Here is a 17,986-nt window from a genome sequence, read left to right as displayed (position 1 = left end):
GCTGAAGCAGAAGATGGCCCTGGCAGTCTGCTCATCCACCAAATGCCTCCCCCACCCCCCAAGGCCAGCACACCCTGGGGGAAAGGAAAGGTCAAGCTCTACCCTCTAAATCAGTCCCCAGAATGGCAATGCTGGGGGAGGGAGCTATGAAAGCTTGGGGGGGGGGGGGTACTAAGCTGGTAAAAATAACTTAGAGTTTCCCTAGAAATAACTGTGCTCATCATGTCCTAAAAAGGTCTCCAAGTCTGGAAGACTTGGATATCTGGCAGACAGAGGAGTTAGAAGGCTCCATGGAAGAGAATGTGAGGGACTCCAAAAGAGGGAGAGGCACTCCTCACACAGCACCTTATAAGTTTTAGTGACCTGTGGTACAAAGAAAGAGTGAGTAGCCAGCCCCATCTCTAAGGGAGAAAGACTGTACCTGCCAGTACTACCACCCCAGCCCCTTCCAGAAGGATTGATTGACAGGTGGGGAAGAGAGACCCAGAGGACTGGCATTGATCAGAGTAATGGGCTCAATATGACTTGGGGGGAGGCTCTATACTGTCGAATTGAGGCAAGACCCAGCCCTGGGTAATCAGGGGAATAAAAAGCATGAAAGACTAAGGAGGGAGGGTCCTGGTGCAGATAGATTTTTCCTCTTTCTTATCTTTAACCCTCATGAAAGAACCCCCATTCACAGGTCATAGATAAAGAAATATACTCAGTACTCATGAATTACACAGGAATCCACCCTATACCTGATGGGGACACTCTGGTCCTAAGAGAGATCTCATGAGATCCAAAACTAACCTCGGCTCCCACCCACAGTCTTCCTCCAGATAAGATACTAAGAGTTCTTGAGTGAGAGGAGGGAGGAACAGCAATACAGCATCCTTCCTGGGGGTCTAAAGGGAAGCTGAGGCTCAAATTACTTGGATCCGTTTTTTATAGCTTCTTCTTTTGAGACCCTGTTTGCCTGGACTATTGCCCACCCCAGCCAGAGTAATGAATCATAGCTTCCAACGCCTATCCCATCCCTCTTTCTGCTCTACCCTAGCCAAGAGGTGCCAGGTCTCTATCTCATTAAAAAAACAAAAACAAAAACAAAAAAACCCTAGAAATAGACTCCATAGTCTTCTTCCTCTCTCTCTCTCTCCCTCCCTCTCTCTCTCTCTCTCTCTCTCTCTCTCTCTCTCTCTCTCTCTCTCTCTCTCTCTCTCTCTCTCTCTCTCTCTCTCTCTCTCTCTCTCTCTCTCTCTCTCTCTCTCTCCCTCCCTCTCTCTCTCTCTCTCTCTCTCTCTCTCTCTCTCTCTCTCTCTCTCTCTCTCTCTCTCTCTCTCTCTCTTCTTTCTCTCTCTCTCTTTCCCTCTCTGTCTGTCTGTCTCTCCACCCCACCCCACCGCATCTCTCTCTGTCTCTGAAACTGTCTCTCTCTTCCCTTCTCCCTACTGGGACTGCTGGGGAGTTATTTCTGTTGTCTAACCTCTATGCCTTCCACTGGAGTCTCAGCCCCTTCCCCCTCCTCTGAACAGCCTGGCAGTGGTATGTTTCCTCCCTTGTGGAACCTTTGCTGGTGAGGACTGGGTCCTCTAGTTACTGAGTCCAGCCCAGCCCAATCGCCTGTCCTAGAGCTAGTAAGTTCACTACTGGAATAGCACTCACTCTCAGAACTGAGGGAGGCGGGTCGGGAGGCTAATTAGCTCGTCAGAGGCAGGCTCAGAGGAAGACCCCAGGCTCCAGTCCTCAGATCCCGTACCAGTGGGGTAGCGGAGGAGTTAGGGGTCTAGGATAGAAGGGTGGGGCTCTCTAGAACGCAGGATCCCAGGCCTGACGGAAAGATCGGAGCGCTCCGGGGAGACGAAGGGGGTATCTGGAGGGAGGGAGTCGAAAAAGGGCTTAGGGCTGGGGGCAACCTAGGACAGCTAGAACTGGGTGACTCACCAGCTCTGGGGACGGGGACGGAGCTGCTGGTGCAGGGCCACAGAGAATCCGAAAAGGCTGCCAGGGTCTCCCTCCTTGCGCAGAGCACCCATCACGTCTAAGTTGAAGGCGCCGGCCCCGGAGAGCAGCCACCCCAGGAGCAGGGAGATCCTGAGGCCGCAGAACCGAAGGCGGCGAACTCCGGCCATGGGGACCTGTCGGAGCCCCCAAATCTTCGCCCTCCCCTCCCGTTGCCCGGACTTCCCCTGAGCTCTCTTCGGATCGCTCTCCCACGCCTCGCACCCCGGCTACCTCACGCCTCCCGCCCGGCTCGGACTGAGGACAGCGCTAAGCCCCAACTCCAGCTCCCGCCCCAGGCCCATCCCCGAGGGCACCGCCCCTCGCTCCTCCCCCAGCTCCTCCCCTCTGTCCCAGCAGGTGGAAGGAGCCGCCAAGGAGTCAGGGTCAGGGGCTACCCCATTAGACCCGCCTAGGGAGGGAGTCAGCCGAGCCTTCCTCACCCTACCCCACCCCAGAGCCCCGGCGGCCGCCCCGCCTCCTCGCGGCCCTCCGCTTAGAGAAAGCAGTTCTGGGCCTGGGGCGTGGGCGGCGCGCTGGAAGGGAGTGGGGAAACCCGAGGGAAGGTGGGGGGGGGGGGGGGGCGGAGGCAAATTGGGGAGGAAAGAAGACGGGAGGAAAGGGAGGGGGGGAGTGAAGAGGAAGGGGGGGAGAGAAGGATGGAAGAAGAGACACAAAAAAGAGAGAGAAGGCGGAAAGAAAAAAGGGAAGAGGAGCCTCAAGGTCGGAATGTGACTTGACCCAGCACCTTGGCCTGTGGACGGATGCCTGAGCACCCAGTGCCTTCCCTCCCAAACTGAGGCAAAGGTTCTACCAGCTCCAACTTCTGCCTCCTCGGCTTTAGGGGAGCTGGAGGAGAAAAAGAAAAATTGAAGGGAAGGGAGAGAAGAAAGACCAGAGTAAGGAAGAGGAAATGTGGGGAAAGGGAGGGGGAAATCTGAGCAGACAGCACGAGAGAAAGTCACGGGGTGAAAGAAGAGAGATTTGTGTTGAAGGCGCTAAGAGGGTGGAAAGAATGAGCGTGGGAGGAGGCGGAAGGTTAAGGAAGAGGAAGACCACGCTCTGTACCCTCTACTCTCCAGTGTCTGCCTCTGCCCATTTGGATTCAAGGGCACAGAGAGGAAAGGTGGAGCGTGCTAGGCTAACTCCAGACGGGCTCTTGGGTGGGGCTGCTCAGGGATTCCAAATGGGACCAGAGTGTCTGTCCTTCCACACTACTGGGACAAAGGCCCAGGCACATACTCCTGGAATAGCCCAGGAGAAGAAAAGGGGTGGGGAAGAGAGACCAGGGAATATTATCCAACTTCCCTGCTATATATAACTCAGCCAGCTAAGAACCAGGGTCAGGATAAGAGCTAGGAAACAATTTAGGAGGTCCCAAACCCTTTTGGGGTTCCTTCTCTCCCATCTGGTATGTCTCCTTGTCTGTCTTTTACCTTTCCAGCATCTTTCTGATTGAACATAGACATGTAGAATGTCTCTTCTTTATCTTTGTCTCTTGTCTCTATAATTGCTCTGATCTCTCTCATGTTTTCTTAATCTTTGTCTCTTACGCTAAGATTCTTCTTTCATAGTTCTTGGGTGCTCTGAAGGCTTTTCCTAAGGTCCCACTTCTGACTTATATCTTCTCTAACTCTCGCCACCACCACCTTCTATGTGTCCTCCTCCATTTTCTCCAGGACCTTCCCCTGAGACCAGATTTTTAACCTCTTCCCTCCCTGAGAGCACGGGATTACCTGCTGTGAGGACAGGTTTCCAAGGCTCCTAAATCTCAGCCCAGATCTCTAGATCCTAGACCTAGGGCATACCTCACCATCCTTCTTGAAACACTAACCACTCCCTTGACCAGCACCTGCATGATTTCTATTTCCTCTCACCCCCACTCCACCCATCTGATTTCACCAAAGCCCAGGGTTCATGCACATGCCAAGAATCTTCTCCTGACTTCCCAAGTCCAAATATTTGGGAAGTCACCTCACCCAGCATAGTAAGATTAAGACAGAGAGAAGAGAGAAGCTTTCCCAGAATTAGCCTGACTATAAATAACCCTCAGACAGTCAGAGGAGGGAAGGCAAGGGGTGGAGGGAGAATGGGGGGAGGGGGTAAACAGGCATCAGACCAAACTGAGTATAAAATTAGACCCACAAATTTGTGACTCTGAAGGGAAGTAAAGGGCTCTTGAATGAGGACTGAGAGGAGTCACTGGGGAAACAGTAAAATGAAGAAGAGGGTAAGGGGACGCTGAAAACAGTGGGACATTTGGACAAAGGACCTGCCTGTAAGATGCCATCAAGTTTCTTGTGTTTGAATAAAGAGCCTGGAGCCTTATTGAACAGTAAGCCAATGTAGAACTAACCAGTACCAAACAGAGACTTTGGCCTTTTCTGGAGGGAGAGGGAGAGAGAGCAGAAATAGGAATGGGAGTTTTCTCAAACCCACCTCCTACTCTTCCAACCTTCATGCCCTTCCCTATGTTGGACTCTCTACTATTCTCTTCCAGATCATCTTATTCTGCCTCAAATTACTAACCTGAAATAAACTGAGAAGACAGCCTTGGAGTCTTTGTCCTAAAGGCCATCTCTTCCTTCCAAGTCCCCAACACATAAAATACATCCTCACCTCAAGTACCTCCCCAAAATTGAAATGGCTCTGCCTCTGACTCCTGTCCAAAACTAAGGCCCGAACCACGGCTGGGAAAGATAAAGAGGAAGGATAATCAATGGAGAACCAGTCTGACCATTCCACACTAGTCCCCTCTAGCAAATACTACACTATCTCCCTCCTTTTTCGTTTCCCAGTTTGTAAGGCACTTCTTCATCTCCTCTATATTCTGCATAAACTCCCAATACCTCATGCCCTCCTAATCTCTCCATCATTACAAAGCAAAATGCCCTTCCACCTAGCTCCACACATTTATTTGGTCACTTTGGAGCCTAGTAATGAGACTGCATTTAAATAGAGGTAGAATGAATCCCAGAAAGAAAAAAGAAATTAATAAAAGGAAGGGAGTTAAGAGTCAAGGTCATTCATTTATCCTTAAAAAGAAAGGCTAAGGACAGGAAAATAGTGAGAGCAAGCTTGTGTCCATGTAGCCCAAGGTCTGCCCAAGGAAAATGGGCTAATTTCACCCACAGCAAGAGGAGCTTAAATAAGACAGAATTTAAAAATCAAGACTTAAGTGAGAAGGGCATAATTAAGAGGTAAGATGACATGGGAAAGAAGAACAGAGAGGGGGCAGGTAGGAATACCCCCATCTTCTGGGCCCCCTCTCCACCAGAGGAGAGCCCTAGATGTGACAAAGAATGAAGAGTAGAGCTGGTTTGGTTCTCAGACTCAGGGCACCATTTGCTTACCCAATTGTGAAACTGACAAAGTCATGCCAAGTAGGGAGAAGGAGCTTAAAATAAAAAAGGAGCCTGGCACTTCTCTCTGTCATGTTTCGACAAACCTTCTCCTCTGAAAACACCCCAGGCCCTGGGAGAATAATTAGTCCCTTCCCCCAGCTCTCTGCTTCCCCCTCTCTTACCCCTCCTAACTCCCAATTCCCACTCTTGTCAGTGATGCTCTGGGCACTACCCATCCTCCCCAACATTCTGCTGTCTCACTGCAGTTGAGAGCTTGGGGGAAGGGCTGGAAGTGGGGGAAATGGAGTAAGGCTACTGTAAAATAATCATCACTATGATGCTCCCACTCTTCCCGCTTCTATTGATCATTCCCTCTCTGGAACTGAGCCTCAGGCTGATCCTTTTCCGAAATGCTACTCTCCTGCCAGGATCTCTCAGTGGCTAAAACCTCCAAGCTGCCCTCCCCCAAGTTCCAAGATGCTTAAGCATCTTGGTCTGTGGAAGTTTCTCCTGTGGTCACAGTCCTCCAGGATGGAAGAGTCCATACCTCCGGCACACATTTAACACTTGCTCAACTTATCACTTCATTGATACATAATACACTGCCTTGCATATTTACCAATTTTTTCATGGGAGTAAATCAATGTAGGGCAGTCAAAATGCCTTGGATTTCTAAGTCAGGACAAATGAACTTTTAAATCCTGTCTCTGACACTTCTACTCCATTCACTTGATGACTAAAGGCATGAACAAGCCAAAGGATGACTGAGATGTTGAGGGAATCCATGAGTTAAACTAAAGGAAGTAGAGGCATTTAGCCTGGAGAAAAGAAAACATGATAGTTTCCTTCTTGCAACTTTAAGAGTAATTGTTTCCTGTTCTTTCTTTCTTTTTTTAAACCCTCACCTTCCATCCTGGAGTCAATACTGTGTATTGGTTCCAAGGCAGAAGAGTGGTAAGGGCTAGGCAATGGAGGTCAAGTGACTTGACCAGGGTCACACAACTGGGAAGTGTCTGAGGCCAGATTTGAACCTAGGACCTCCGGTCTTTAGGCCTGGCTCTCTATCCACTGAGCCACCCAGCTGCCCCTTTCTTTATATTTTTAAAGAGAGGTGGTTCTTTGAGTAGGAAGGAGGGATAGACCTGAAAATGAAGATCAAATACAAAAGAGAGCAATACAAAGAAATAATGAACTGGAGGAATTCTATATGAACGGGAACGACCTCCAGGAATTGATGCAGAGTGAAAGGAGCAGAACCAGGAGAACATTGTACATACACTGTGGTACAATCGAATGTAATGGACTTCTCCACTAATGGCAATGCAGTGATCCTGAACAACCAGGAGGGATTTAGGAGAAAGAACACTATCCACATTCAGAGGAAAAACTGGGAGTTGAAACACAGAAGAAAAACAACTGCTTGAATACATGGGTTGAGGGGGATATGATTGGGGATGTAGACTCTAAATGATCACCCTGGTGCAGACATCAACATGGAAATGGGTTCTGATCAAGGACACATGTAAAACCCAGTGGAATTGTGCATCAGCTACAGGAAGGGTGGGAGGGAGGGGAGGGAGGGAAAGAATATGATTCTTGTAACCAAGGAATAATGTTCTAAATTGACTAAATAAAATTAAAAAGAGAGAGCAATAAAAACTTTAAAATAAAATGTATAAAAATACCTCTCAATGTTTCCTAATGCTCACTCAAAAGTTCTCACTGCCTCTCCCCACCATTCCCCCCCAGCCTATTTCTAACTTCAATCTCTCTATTGCAGTTAGCCCATTTTCTCCCTTGTTCTGTATGTATAACAAATTTCAGTCATCCATGCTAGGAGAGAGAAGAGCAGTACCATGGGTCATCTAAAAGTGCTAATCATGAAATCGATGGTGGACAATGCACAAAAGCATTGCTCTTTAGTTTGGAGCCACACCATATGATGATCTTTTTGGCAGTGGTTACTTATATTTTGCTTCTGCTAAGACTGAAATGAGTTTGCATTCCCAGAGCACCAATCTAGCTGGAAGGGGGAGGAGAGAAAACTCAGGATTTTAGTTCCCACGCAAAGTTTATCCAACGAACATACTACCCCGGATAATCAAGAGGTCAATTAGTTGGTTGTTTTAATTATCAAGGGCAAGGAGATGGACATTTGGTGAGGCAGTAAAAATAAGTAGAGGAAGGAAGGGGAAAATTCCTGACATTAGGAGCTTATTTGCAGAACATGGAGGGAGAATGCAAAGCCAGGAATCAACCTGGGAATTTGCCAGCAACTAGGAAGGGAATGAAAGGGAAGGGAGAGAATTTCAATGAGACCAGAGTGCCTCTAATCTCCCAAACACTCCCAGAAAGAGGGCAATATCATGGATAGTCTAACAACCTCAACCCCCTCAGAAGCCTCAGACTCAAAGAAAAATGGAACCTACCCAAATTTGTAGTAGGGAGGGAAGTCAGTCAGTTAATAAACATTTATTAAGTACCTATTATGGGGTAGCCAGTGGAACAGTGGATAGAGCACCAGATCTAGAGACAGGAGGACCTGGATTCCAATTTGATCTCAGACACTTCCCAAACAGGTGACCCTGAGCAAGTCACATAATCCCATTTACCTAAAAAAAAAATAGTACCTATTATGTGCCAGACACTATGTTAAGCACTGAGGATTCAAAAAAAAAAGGGGGGGGGGTCAAAAAACAGTTCCAGCTCTCAAAGAGTTCATAGAGAAAACAACATACAAACTAAATACTGGATAACTTTGGAAGAGGGACTGCGAAAGGTTTCCTGTAGAAGATGGGATTTTAACTGGAACATGAAGAAAGCCAGAAAGTCAAGATGTAGAGATGAGAAGGTAAAGCAGTCCAGGCATGACAGTGGCCAGAGTTAGGAGACAGATGTCTTATTCAAAGAGTAAGTAACCGTGAGGCCAGTGTCACTGGATCATAAAATATGAGGAGCACAGAAGGTGAGATCCCCTTTTCTTCAAGACAGGCGTCTCATCAGCTGACCCAGATCTCTTTCTGCAATAGTTATTTAATTATAATCATATATAATATAATTAATAATAATTTAGTTATACTTCTTTCTTACCTCCATCTTTATTAATTAAAACATTTTTAAAGTGAAAAAATGGGGGAGAGGGGAATGGGAGGGTTCCAGCTATGAAGGGAGGTGAGTTTTCTCTGAACACTTTACAAACACACTTCTAAAATCAGTTGATAATGGACTTCTCCCTGTTTCCAAAATACTCCTTGTTCACCTCTCCCAAAATACCTCCAATAACTCTATTTTCTCTTTACTCTTTTTTTCATACTTGAACATTTTTCCCAGTATCCTCATCATCTCCCCTCCCCTCCCTCAATACTTCCCCATTCCTTCTCCCCTAAAATGCTCCTCAGGTTCTCCTTTCTCTTCTCCTTTTAGCTCCATCATATCTGCACCCTTCCCTAATTATCTAATCCTCTAGAACCCTTCCCCTTCCCTCTTCTCTTCCAATCTTCCTAATTCCCATCTCCCCCTTCTTCTCAGATATCTTTTATTGCCTTTCTTAGTTTACTGTTTTTTTAATTATTTTTTTTACCAATTATATGTAATAAATTTTCATACAAGTTTTCCTAAGTTATATGAAACTTATCTCCCTCCCTTCCCTTCCCCCTCCCAGAGCTGGTGGGAGATTTGATCTGGGTTATACACGTATTATCACACAAAACACATTTCCATATTGTCCATTTTTGTAAGTGAGTAATCTTAAAAACCAGAACCCAAAAATATAAACCCAAATAAACAAGTGAAAAATCATTTGCTTTCATCTGCATTCATCTTCCTACAGTTCTTTCTCTGGAGATGGATTTTGTCATAAGTCCTCAGAATTGTCCTGGATTATTGTATCAATGGTAGTAGCTAAGTCTATCACAGTTGATTATTCCCCAATATTGCTGTTACTATGTACAGTGTTTTCCTGGTTCTGCTTTTTTCACTCTGCATCAGTTTCTGAAGGTCTTCCCATCTCTTTCTGAAATCATCCAGTTCATCACTCCTTACAGCACAATAGTATTCCATCACTGCCATATACCACACTTTGTTCAGCAATTCCCCAATTGAGGGACATCCCTTTAGTTTCCATTTCTTTGCTACCACAAAAAGAGAAACTATAAATATTTTTGTACAAGTAGGTCCTTTTCCTTCTTTTTTATCTCTTTGAGATACAAACCTAGTAGTGGTATTACCACCGTTCCCACCCTTCTTACAATTCCTCATTTGAATGGCCCCTCCCACAATGTCCCTGCTACCTCTCTGACCTAACCTTCCCCCAGTGTCTCCTCCGTCTTCCTGCCCTCCTCTTTTATAATATCCACACCATCCTTCTTCTCTTCCCCTTCTCCAAAATTTCCACCATCCTCCATTACCCTCTCCCTTCAGTCTCACAGGATCACAGAATTTAGAGATGGAAGAGATTGCATTAGTTACCTAGTCTAACCCATAGCCCCAAATAATTTCTACTATCTTTAATGAGTCATCTTCCAGACTCAGCTGGAAGACCTCCATGGAGGGAGAATCCACCCATCTGCCTCTGTAACTTCAACTCACTGTTTCTGGTCCCTCTAACTGGAATCTAACAGAAAGGATCTAATTTTCTTTCCTCTTGAAAGTCCTTTGAAATCCTTGAAAATCTTTTTGTTCTTCTTTTTCTCCATGAGAACTCTTATCTAGGGTGAGAGTCCTCAGTTTCTTCAAATGGCCCTTCATCCTGGTTGTTTTCCTCTGGGCTCTCTCCAGCTTATCAATATCCTTCTTAAAATGTGGCACCTAGAACTGAACCCACTATTTTAGGTGTGATCTGAGGAGGACAGAGTGCAATCTTATCCTGTAAGCTATGCTTCTATTAATGCAGCCCAAGAGCATGCTAGCTTTAGTTCTCACATCATCACGCTGACTCAGAATGAGCCAGCAGTCCACTAATACCTCCATTTTTTTTTATACACACTGCTTCCTAATCATGTCTCCCACCATCCTATCATTGTGGAGTTTGCTTTCCATTTATCCCTATTAAATAATCTTATTAAATTCAGTCAAATGGTAAAGCCAGTCAAGATCTTTGGGCATCCTGACGGTCATGCGATGTATTAGTTATCCCTGTAGGTATCATCTGCAAATTTGATGAGCTTACCTTTATCCAGGCCATGGAGGGAATTAATCAATCAAAAAACATTTACCAAGTGCTTGATCAGTGCTAAGCTAGGGCGAGAAAGAAATAGTCCCTGGGCTCACTTTTTTATTTCTTTCCAGGAGGCATGCATATAATAACTATACAATCCTCATCATCATTATTACTATATATCTCTTACTATGTCCCTGGCATTGTGCTAAGTGCTTTGTAATTACTATTTCTTGATCCTCACAACAATCTGGGAAAAATAGGTGCTATTATTATCCCCATTTTACAGATGAGGAAACTGAGACAGAGGTTAAGTGACTTGCCCAAGAACACTTATCTTTAAAGAGAAAGACTGAGCAAAGTACTCTCTGAGCAAAGTCTGACTTTATTTCGTGGGCAAGGCAAAAAAGTCAGAGGTCTACAAACACCCCCAGTAAAGTCTGAGAGTTACAAAATACAAAAATAAATCCCTAACCCCTATTTCTGAGAAATCCCTAGCCTCCTCACCCCAAGCCAGACTTGGTCTACCAAACCTTTCTGCTGCTTTGGTCACCCTCTCTTACACTACCTACTTCCACGAATCATCTTAACATAAAAATAATATAAGGTACAATCCCACTTATAATTAATTTAATAACACACTGTTTTGCATGATAATACATGGATGGTCCAGATCAAATTATTCACCATCTCCAAGCAAGGGAAGGGGAAAGGAAGGAAGGAGATGGTTTGGATCTTGTAATTATGAAAAACCTATGTTGAAAATTATGATGACATGTAATTGGGAAAATAAAATATCTTTGAATTTAAAATAAAAAATACATAATAACACACATGCACACTTACAGCTATTACTCAGGCATTACCCTGGAACTTCATTCTTAATCTGGTTATTTACTAGACTCTTGCCTGGACTATATTCTTACTACAAACCACACAATTACATGGCATCAGACTAAAAAGAATCTTAAGGTAATTCGAATGAGAAAGCTGCTTACTTAAATTTCCTTCTTACAGCTGTCTGAGTTCAGATTCAAACCCATTTTCCTGACTCCAGACCCAATGCTCTAACTACTGCCAATATGTGTTGTATACTATGTATATGTGTGTGTATGCATACACAAAATATATACAAAGTAAATTTTCAGGGGAAACACTAGCAGTATGAGGATCAAGAAGTTACTCATACATTCATTGGCTTTTGAGTTAAGCTTTGAAGAAAAATTTCAAGGACTCTCTTTTATCTCCAGAATCAAATATAAAATCTTTTGGCTTTTAAAACTGTCCATGACCTGGCCTATATCTGTCTTTCCAATCTTCTTATACCTTCTCCCTCCTCATTCTCTTTGAATTAGTGACACTGGCCTTCTCCAAAACCTGCCAATCTGGCTCCCCATTCTCTCTGTATCTCTTTTCTGATTCCAGACAGCCTGGACTTCTTGCCCATCTCTCAGTTTTCCTGGTTTCCTTCAAATCTCAGAAAAATCTCACCTTCTGCAAGGAGTCTTATGGTCCTACTGGGTCTGTATCCAAAAGAGATCATTAAAAAGAGGAAGGTCCAGTGAATAATGTTTGGAAATGCTCAAATTTAAAAAATAAATTAAAAAAAAATATTTAAAAAAAGAGGAAGGACCTACATGTACAAAAATATATTTATAGCAGCTCTTTTTGTGGTGGCAAAGAATTGGAAATTGGGGGATGTCCATCTATTGGGAATGGCTGAACAAGTTGTGGTCCATGTTAGTGATGGAATACTATTGTGCTATGAGAAATGATGAACGGGATGATTTCAGAAAAAGCTGGAGAGATCTGCCAGAACTGATGCAGAGTAAAATAAGCAGAATTGGGAGGACATCGTACACAGTAACAGCAATATCATATAATTATTTGTGAAACTTCGAAAATTGGATCCTCTCAGCAATGCAATGATCAGAACAATCCTGAAAGACTCATGGCTGGGGAGTGCTCTCCACCTCCAGAGAAAGAACCATTGGAGTCCTCTTTCACATCAGTGTATTTATGGGTTTCTTTGGGGGGTCTTAGTTATGTATGAGTTTGCTCATACACCAATGGCCAATATGGAAGGGAGTTTTTGCATGACGATAAAATTATTATTTTTTTAAGTTTTGTGGTTCTTCCTTAATGTTAGTGCCTTGCCCTGAGATTATCTCCAGTTTCCTCTGCCTATAGATTGTTTGTGTATGGTCCTTTGTATGTTGTCTCCCCATTAGACAAGGAGTTCCTTGAAAGGAGGGATTGCATTTTGTCTTTCTATCCCCAAGGCTTGGCACCTAGTAGGTACTTGATAAGTGCTTGTCGCCTTGCCTTGGTTTCTTGACTTAATCGAAGATTCGAAAAGGCAGTATCCATGAGACGATGCAATCCCTTTAGATATGGGAGACAGTAAGCACAAAGCCTGTAGGTGGTGTGGCAAGCGTGAGCCACAGCAACCCAGAAGGCCAGTTTAGCTGCAAAGTAGAGTATCTTGTATAAGGACAAAAGCCAAGTGTCAGCCAATAAACATTTATGAAGCGTCTAACTTACGCGCCAATCCCCGTGAATGCAAAAAAAAGGGTAGAGAATCACAGTCTAATAGGGGATACAGTATACAAAGGGGCTACAGACAGATAAACCAGAGATAACCTCAGAGGGAAAACGCGGGGCATTAGCGGAAGTTTGCTGGGAAAAGATAAAGGAGGCAAAAAAACAACGGGCCATGTACACACAGGTGCCTGGGCACTCCACCCGACACGTCCAGCCAAGCTGAAGGTGACCCACAGAGGGCTGCCTAGAGAGTCCCCATCCCTTCTCCCCGCCTTCGTCGTCCCCAAGCTCTTCCTCGTCTCTCTCCACCCCAAGCTCCGCCTCTTCTCTCTCCAGCCCAAGGACCCAACCTCGCCCTTCCCCAAGGGGGCGGGGCTCCGCGTGACGTTAGGTCACGTGACACGAATGCCGCATAGGCCAAGGCTGTGGCCGCGGAAGCTAGAGGGCCCCCGGCGAGCCCCGACCCCGGCCCGGTCATGCTGTCCCGCCTACTGAAGGAGCACCAAGCGAAGCAGAACGAGCGCAAGGAGCTGCAGGGTGAGCCCGGGGCCCGCCCCGCGCGCCGCTCCCTCCGCAGGCCCCGGGCTAGCCGGGCTCCAGAGCTTCTGGTTCGGATCCCTATGGCGACGTCCTCCCACCTCCCGGCCTAGCCCCACCCCCGCCGGAGGGACTCGCCTCCCATTGGTCCCAGGCGATGGCGCCCCTGGAGCAGGCGGGGCTTGGGCGAGGGGCGCGGGAACTGCGGGGGAGGAAGTCCCACTTAGTGACCATCCCCTGGATTCCCCAACCCCCGGGGGAACAGAGGCATCCCTATTGTCCTTGTAGCCCTGGCGCTGGGCCTGGTGCTTAATCAGTAAAACACGCCGGGCGTGGAGTCAAGAAAGACCTGCATTCAAGTCCTGCCCCTGATTTGAAACTGACTGTGGCCCTCCCCGGGCAAGTCCCTCCCGGCGCTCGGCTGCTCCTCCTAGCCCGAGACCTGGACAGCTTGCTGGATAGAGCACGGGCCGGAGGCAGGAAGATCTGAGTTCATATTTAGTCTCAGATGCTACTAGTCAGGTGACCCTGGGCAAGTCACCTGCCCTTTGCCACCCTCAGTGTCCTTCTCTGTAAAATGAGGCCAATAGTAGATCCCGTGTGCCCCATTGTGAGGATCCAGTGAGTGCCGGGCACCTCCCAAGTTCCCTAGAAATGCGAGCTGGTTCTGTTTCTATTGCTGAACGTGTCAGGTCCCCCCAAGACTGACAGAGCCAGTGAAATCCTGGCCAGGCCTGAGAATCAAATGAGAGAATGTGTGTCCATTGATTGCAATTCTTAGCGCCCTCCATGCCTCCCTTCTTAGGGTTGTCCTTATTCTGGTGACTTGCACTGGGGAGCCCCTGCCCCTGCCTAAGCCTTCTTACTAGAGTCTTGAGGGGGGAACCTGGGCATAGTGGGGGAGGCAGGCCTGCCTGGCCCCTCCAATGAATCATGGAGCTTCGGAAGTTCTGGGGACCTCAGTTTCCTCCTAAAAAAATCTCTCTCTATAGATGTAGACACACATCTATCTCTCTGTCTATTACGTAGAACCCCCTATGAAATCACAGGCCTTCTGGGGAGGGCGGATGGGAAGGAGAGACTCTGGAGCTCAAAACTTAAAAAGAATGTTGACATTTGTTTTACGTGTAAGTGGAAAAAACGTTTAAATATGATTATAAGCCGTGAGAGGGCCCAAAGTCCGTGGTCCTGTTGAACTCTAAACCTCCGATCTTACCATTCCCAGAGAAGAGGCGGCGAGAAGCCATCGCTGCAGCCACCTGCCTGACCGAAGCCCTGGTGGACCACCTCAATGTCGGGTACGGCCGGCGGCCTCCCTGCCTGCTCTCTCCCTTCATCCCAAGCTGGCTACTTTTTTAGTCTGAGAAGAGGGTCTCCTGGGAAAGCCAGTTGTCCGCCCCCCATGCCTGGCCTCCGGGGTACCCCCCGCCCACCTTCTGTTCCCCCTCCCTGCACCCAGCTGTCGTTTGGGCGGGAAGGCCTGGTCACTCTCTTTCCCACAACAGCCCTCCCCAGCCTCCTGGCAGGCCCGCAGAGCAGCCAGCACGGCGGGCACAGCTGAGCGTATAGAAGGCCTGTGCCAGGCTGGCGGCCGGCCAGACCTCATCCCTCCTTGCTCGGGGGCCTTCAGCCTCCGGGTTCCTCGGAGGCCCCGAGGTCAGAGACTCCTCAGAGAGGGTGGCTTGGGGGAGGAGGGGGGCTGAGGACCCTGCAGGGGCCCTTGTTGGGGCTCCCTGTGGGCCCTGGGATCCAGGGCTTTCTCCTGGGCAGAGCAGAGCCTTGGGCAGGGGCCGTGGGAACAGCTTGGATGTGGTGTGGAGGCCTGAGTCAGCGCAGGGTCAGCTGTTTGTGCTGGGGGGTCAGGCTTGGCTCACATTAGCACATTTCCCCTGAGCAGAGAGAGCTGTTGTCTGGGGGACAGAAAGGCCCCTGGAGGGAAAGACCAGGAAGGGGGACTTTGTTCTGGGGGTGTCGGGGGCTCCCCCTGCTCACATCCCACATCTGGAGGCTCTTCTTTGGAAGGAAGTGAGGGGGAGCCCCTGCCTTCCCGCTGCTCTGGCCTCCCCCACCCCAGCTGTGGCTCAGCTGTCTTCCAGAGAGCTGGAGCCCCGTTTGCCTCCTACAGCGGCGCCTCCTGGGCTGTGGGTACCCGAGAGGTCCTCCCCCTCTGCCAGCCCCCCCCCCCGCCTCCCCGTGAGTGGTGAGGGCATGGCACGGGGGTGGCTGCCCACTTCCCGCTCCACGGGGCAGTGTGAGGAGAGCCGGATTTAAAGGGGTTTTGTGTGGCTGCCCACAGCCCCTCTCCCACCCCAGAAGAAAAGACAAAGACTCTGTCTGTCCTGGGCCCGGTCAGGTGTCCTGGCCCCTCTCCGGCCCTTCCCCCTTCCACCTCCCTGATCCCCTGACTCCTTCAGCCCCCGCAGATTCCGCCCTCAGAGGCCCAGAGGGTGCTGGGAACAGGCAGGCAGGAACTCTGGGCGGCCTCTTGCTGCAGGGAGAGAAAGAGCCAAAGAGGGGCCAGAGACGGCCGTCCTCTGTGGTCATTGCCCAGCGCCACCTCGTGTGGGCTGCAGAGGGAGAGGCCGCCCTGCCCCTGGGCCTGAATGTGTGTGCAGGATGGAGGAAGGAGTCCCGGGCCCCCTCCTGACCCAGCGTTCCTGGGGTGGGGGCACGCCTCCCACCCCCGATTCAGGGAGGGTCCTGCCTTTCCTCCCAGCAGACCCAGCGCAGCTTCTCTCTCGGTCCCCAGAGCTCCCAATCGCTGCCAGATGTTCTCCTCCTGCCCGTCTTCCCAGCATTCCCCCATGGCTGGCCCAAAGCTCCCAGAGCCAGGGAGCGGCCGGCAGGGATGGGAGCCAGCCTGGGCCATCCCGGGAGGGGAGAGCCCCTCGCTGGGGCATTCACACACGCTTGTGCTTTATTGGCTACTGTACTTCGCTGACCATCCAACAGGGCCAAGATTTCTCCTGCCTCCCCTCCCAGCTTTGGGAAGCTGGGCCAGGCTGGGCCGGGCTAGGCTGGGCTGGGCCGGACCGGGCTGGACTGAACTGGACTGGGCTGGGCCGGGCTGGGCTGGGCTGGGCTGGGCTGGACCGGGCTAGGCTGGGCTGGGCTGGGCTGGACTGGGCTGGACTGGGCTGGACTGGGCCGGGCCGGGCTGGGCTGGACCGGGCTGGGCTGGGCTGGACTGGGCTGGGCTGGGCTGGACTGGGCCGGGCCGGGCTGGGCTGGACCGGACTGGGCTGGGCGGGGCTGGGCTGGGCTGGACCGGGCTGGGCTGGGCTGGGCTGGGCTGGGCTGGGCCGGGCTGGGCTGGGCTGAACTGGACTGGGCTGGGCTGAACCGGACTGGACTGGGCTGGGCTGGACTGGGCCGGGCCGGGCTGGGCTGGACCGGACTGGGCTGGGCTGGGCTGGACCGGACCGGACCGGACTGGGCCGGGCTGGCCTAGAGTGTCCCCCGCAGACAAGGCCCCACTGACCTCGTTCTCATCCCTCCCAGGGTGGCCCAGGCCTATGTCAATCAGAGGAAGCTGGACCACGAGGTGAAGACACTGCAGGTCCAGGCCGCGCAGTTCGCCAAGCAGACGGGCCAGTGGATCGGGATGGTGGAGAACTTCAACCAGGCCCTGAAGGTAGGCCCCGCCAGGCTCCCCTCTCTCGGGGCCTCTGGGGGAACCCTCCCTCCTGGCTGCCGTCTTCCCTCCAGGAGACCTTTCATGAGGGCAGACAGGCTGTGAGGCCGCCCATTTTATGGATGGGAAAACGGAGGCACTTCAGTGCCCTGCCCAGAGTCCCTGGGCTAGCCAGTTATGTGGTGGTCAGTCGCCGCCCGCCCGGAGCTCCTCTGGGCTCCCAAAAGCCAACCCGAGGCTGGCTCGGGGCTCTATGCTCTACATATTTGTCTGTAACTGAGCCTCGGACCCTGGCCAAGTCGCCTCCCCCGGTGGCCTCCCTTCATGAGGTGGAGAAGGGAATGGCGAACCCTCGGGCGTCCCTGCAGAGAAAACCCCCGAAGGGGTCCCACACAGCTTCTGGAACAGCCCGCAGAAATGGGGTGGGGAGGTTTGGGGGCCTCCAGGCCTCCCTGACGCTTCTGTCTGGGCAGGAAATCGGAGACGTGGAGAACTGGGCGCGGAGCATCGAGCTGGACATGAGGACGATCGCCACGGCTCTGGAATACGTCTACAAGGGCCAGCTGCAGCCGGCCCCCTCCTAGGCCTTCCTCCTCCCCCCTCAGCGTCCGGCCAGGGACCCTGGGCCAGACCCTCAATAAAGCCCGAGCGTCCCCACCTGCCTGGCCTGTGTCGGGAGGGGCTGCCGCGCCGGGGGCTTCTGGGGCGGCTCTAGCTTGCCCCGATTCCTCGCCGAGCATCCAGGCCGTGTCGGAGCAGACGGCGCTCCTGGAGGTGCAAGAAGCCCCCCAC

The 17,986-nt window shown here is 50.1% G+C and overlaps 2 protein-coding genes across 6 annotated transcripts in view; one reads left to right on the top strand and one right to left on the bottom strand.

The window, feature by feature from the left end:
- The window catches only part of ITGA7 (integrin subunit alpha 7), a 32,901-nt gene extending 29,897 nt beyond the window's left edge, over nt 1-3,004 (bottom strand). Inside the window, exon 1 of one of the 5 annotated variants that reach the window (XM_056797973.1) lies at nt 1,924-3,004. In XM_056797973.1, the coding sequence (XP_056653951.1) occupies nt 1,924-2,111 (188 nt within the window). In that variant the 5' untranslated portion in view covers nt 2,112-3,004. The remainder of the gene's footprint in view (nt 1-1,923) is intronic. The other 4 variants (XM_056797971.1, XM_056797972.1, XM_056797974.1 and 1 more) reach the window with 4 other exon arrangements.
- A 10,377-nt stretch (nt 3,005-13,381) lies between these two features.
- Nucleotides 13,382-17,851, top strand: BLOC1S1 (biogenesis of lysosomal organelles complex 1 subunit 1). The gene is made up of 4 exons (XM_056797969.1): nt 13,382-13,560; nt 14,786-14,858; nt 17,062-17,194; nt 17,668-17,851. The coding sequence occupies exons 1-4, from the start codon at nt 13,500-13,502 to the stop codon at nt 17,776-17,778; spliced, it is 378 nt and encodes a 125-aa protein (XP_056653947.1). The 5' UTR covers nt 13,382-13,499; the 3' UTR covers nt 17,779-17,851.
- Nucleotides 17,852-17,986: the final 135 nt, after the last annotated feature.

Source organism: Monodelphis domestica, chromosome 5 (assembly GCF_027887165.1).
Source record: "Monodelphis domestica isolate mMonDom1 chromosome 5, mMonDom1.pri, whole genome shotgun sequence".
Taxonomy (NCBI): Eukaryota; Metazoa; Chordata; class Mammalia; order Didelphimorphia; family Didelphidae; genus Monodelphis; species Monodelphis domestica.
Note: the sequence above shows the minus strand (reverse complement) of the source record. Positions and strands in the feature narration are given on the sequence as shown.

Bases quoted from the DNA above. Each gene is read 5' to 3' on its own strand.
- BLOC1S1 (XM_056797969.1), top strand. From the start codon at position 13,500: ATGCTGTCCCGCCTACTGAAGGAGCACCAAGCGAAGCAGAACGAGCGC. The intron at 14,859-17,061 runs GTACGGCCGGCG...CATCCCTCCCAG, and splicing joins GTGGACCACCTCAATGTCGG to GGTGGCCCAGGCCTATGTCA. The intron at 17,195-17,667 runs GTAGGCCCCGCC...CTGTCTGGGCAG, and splicing joins ACTTCAACCAGGCCCTGAAG to GAAATCGGAGACGTGGAGAA.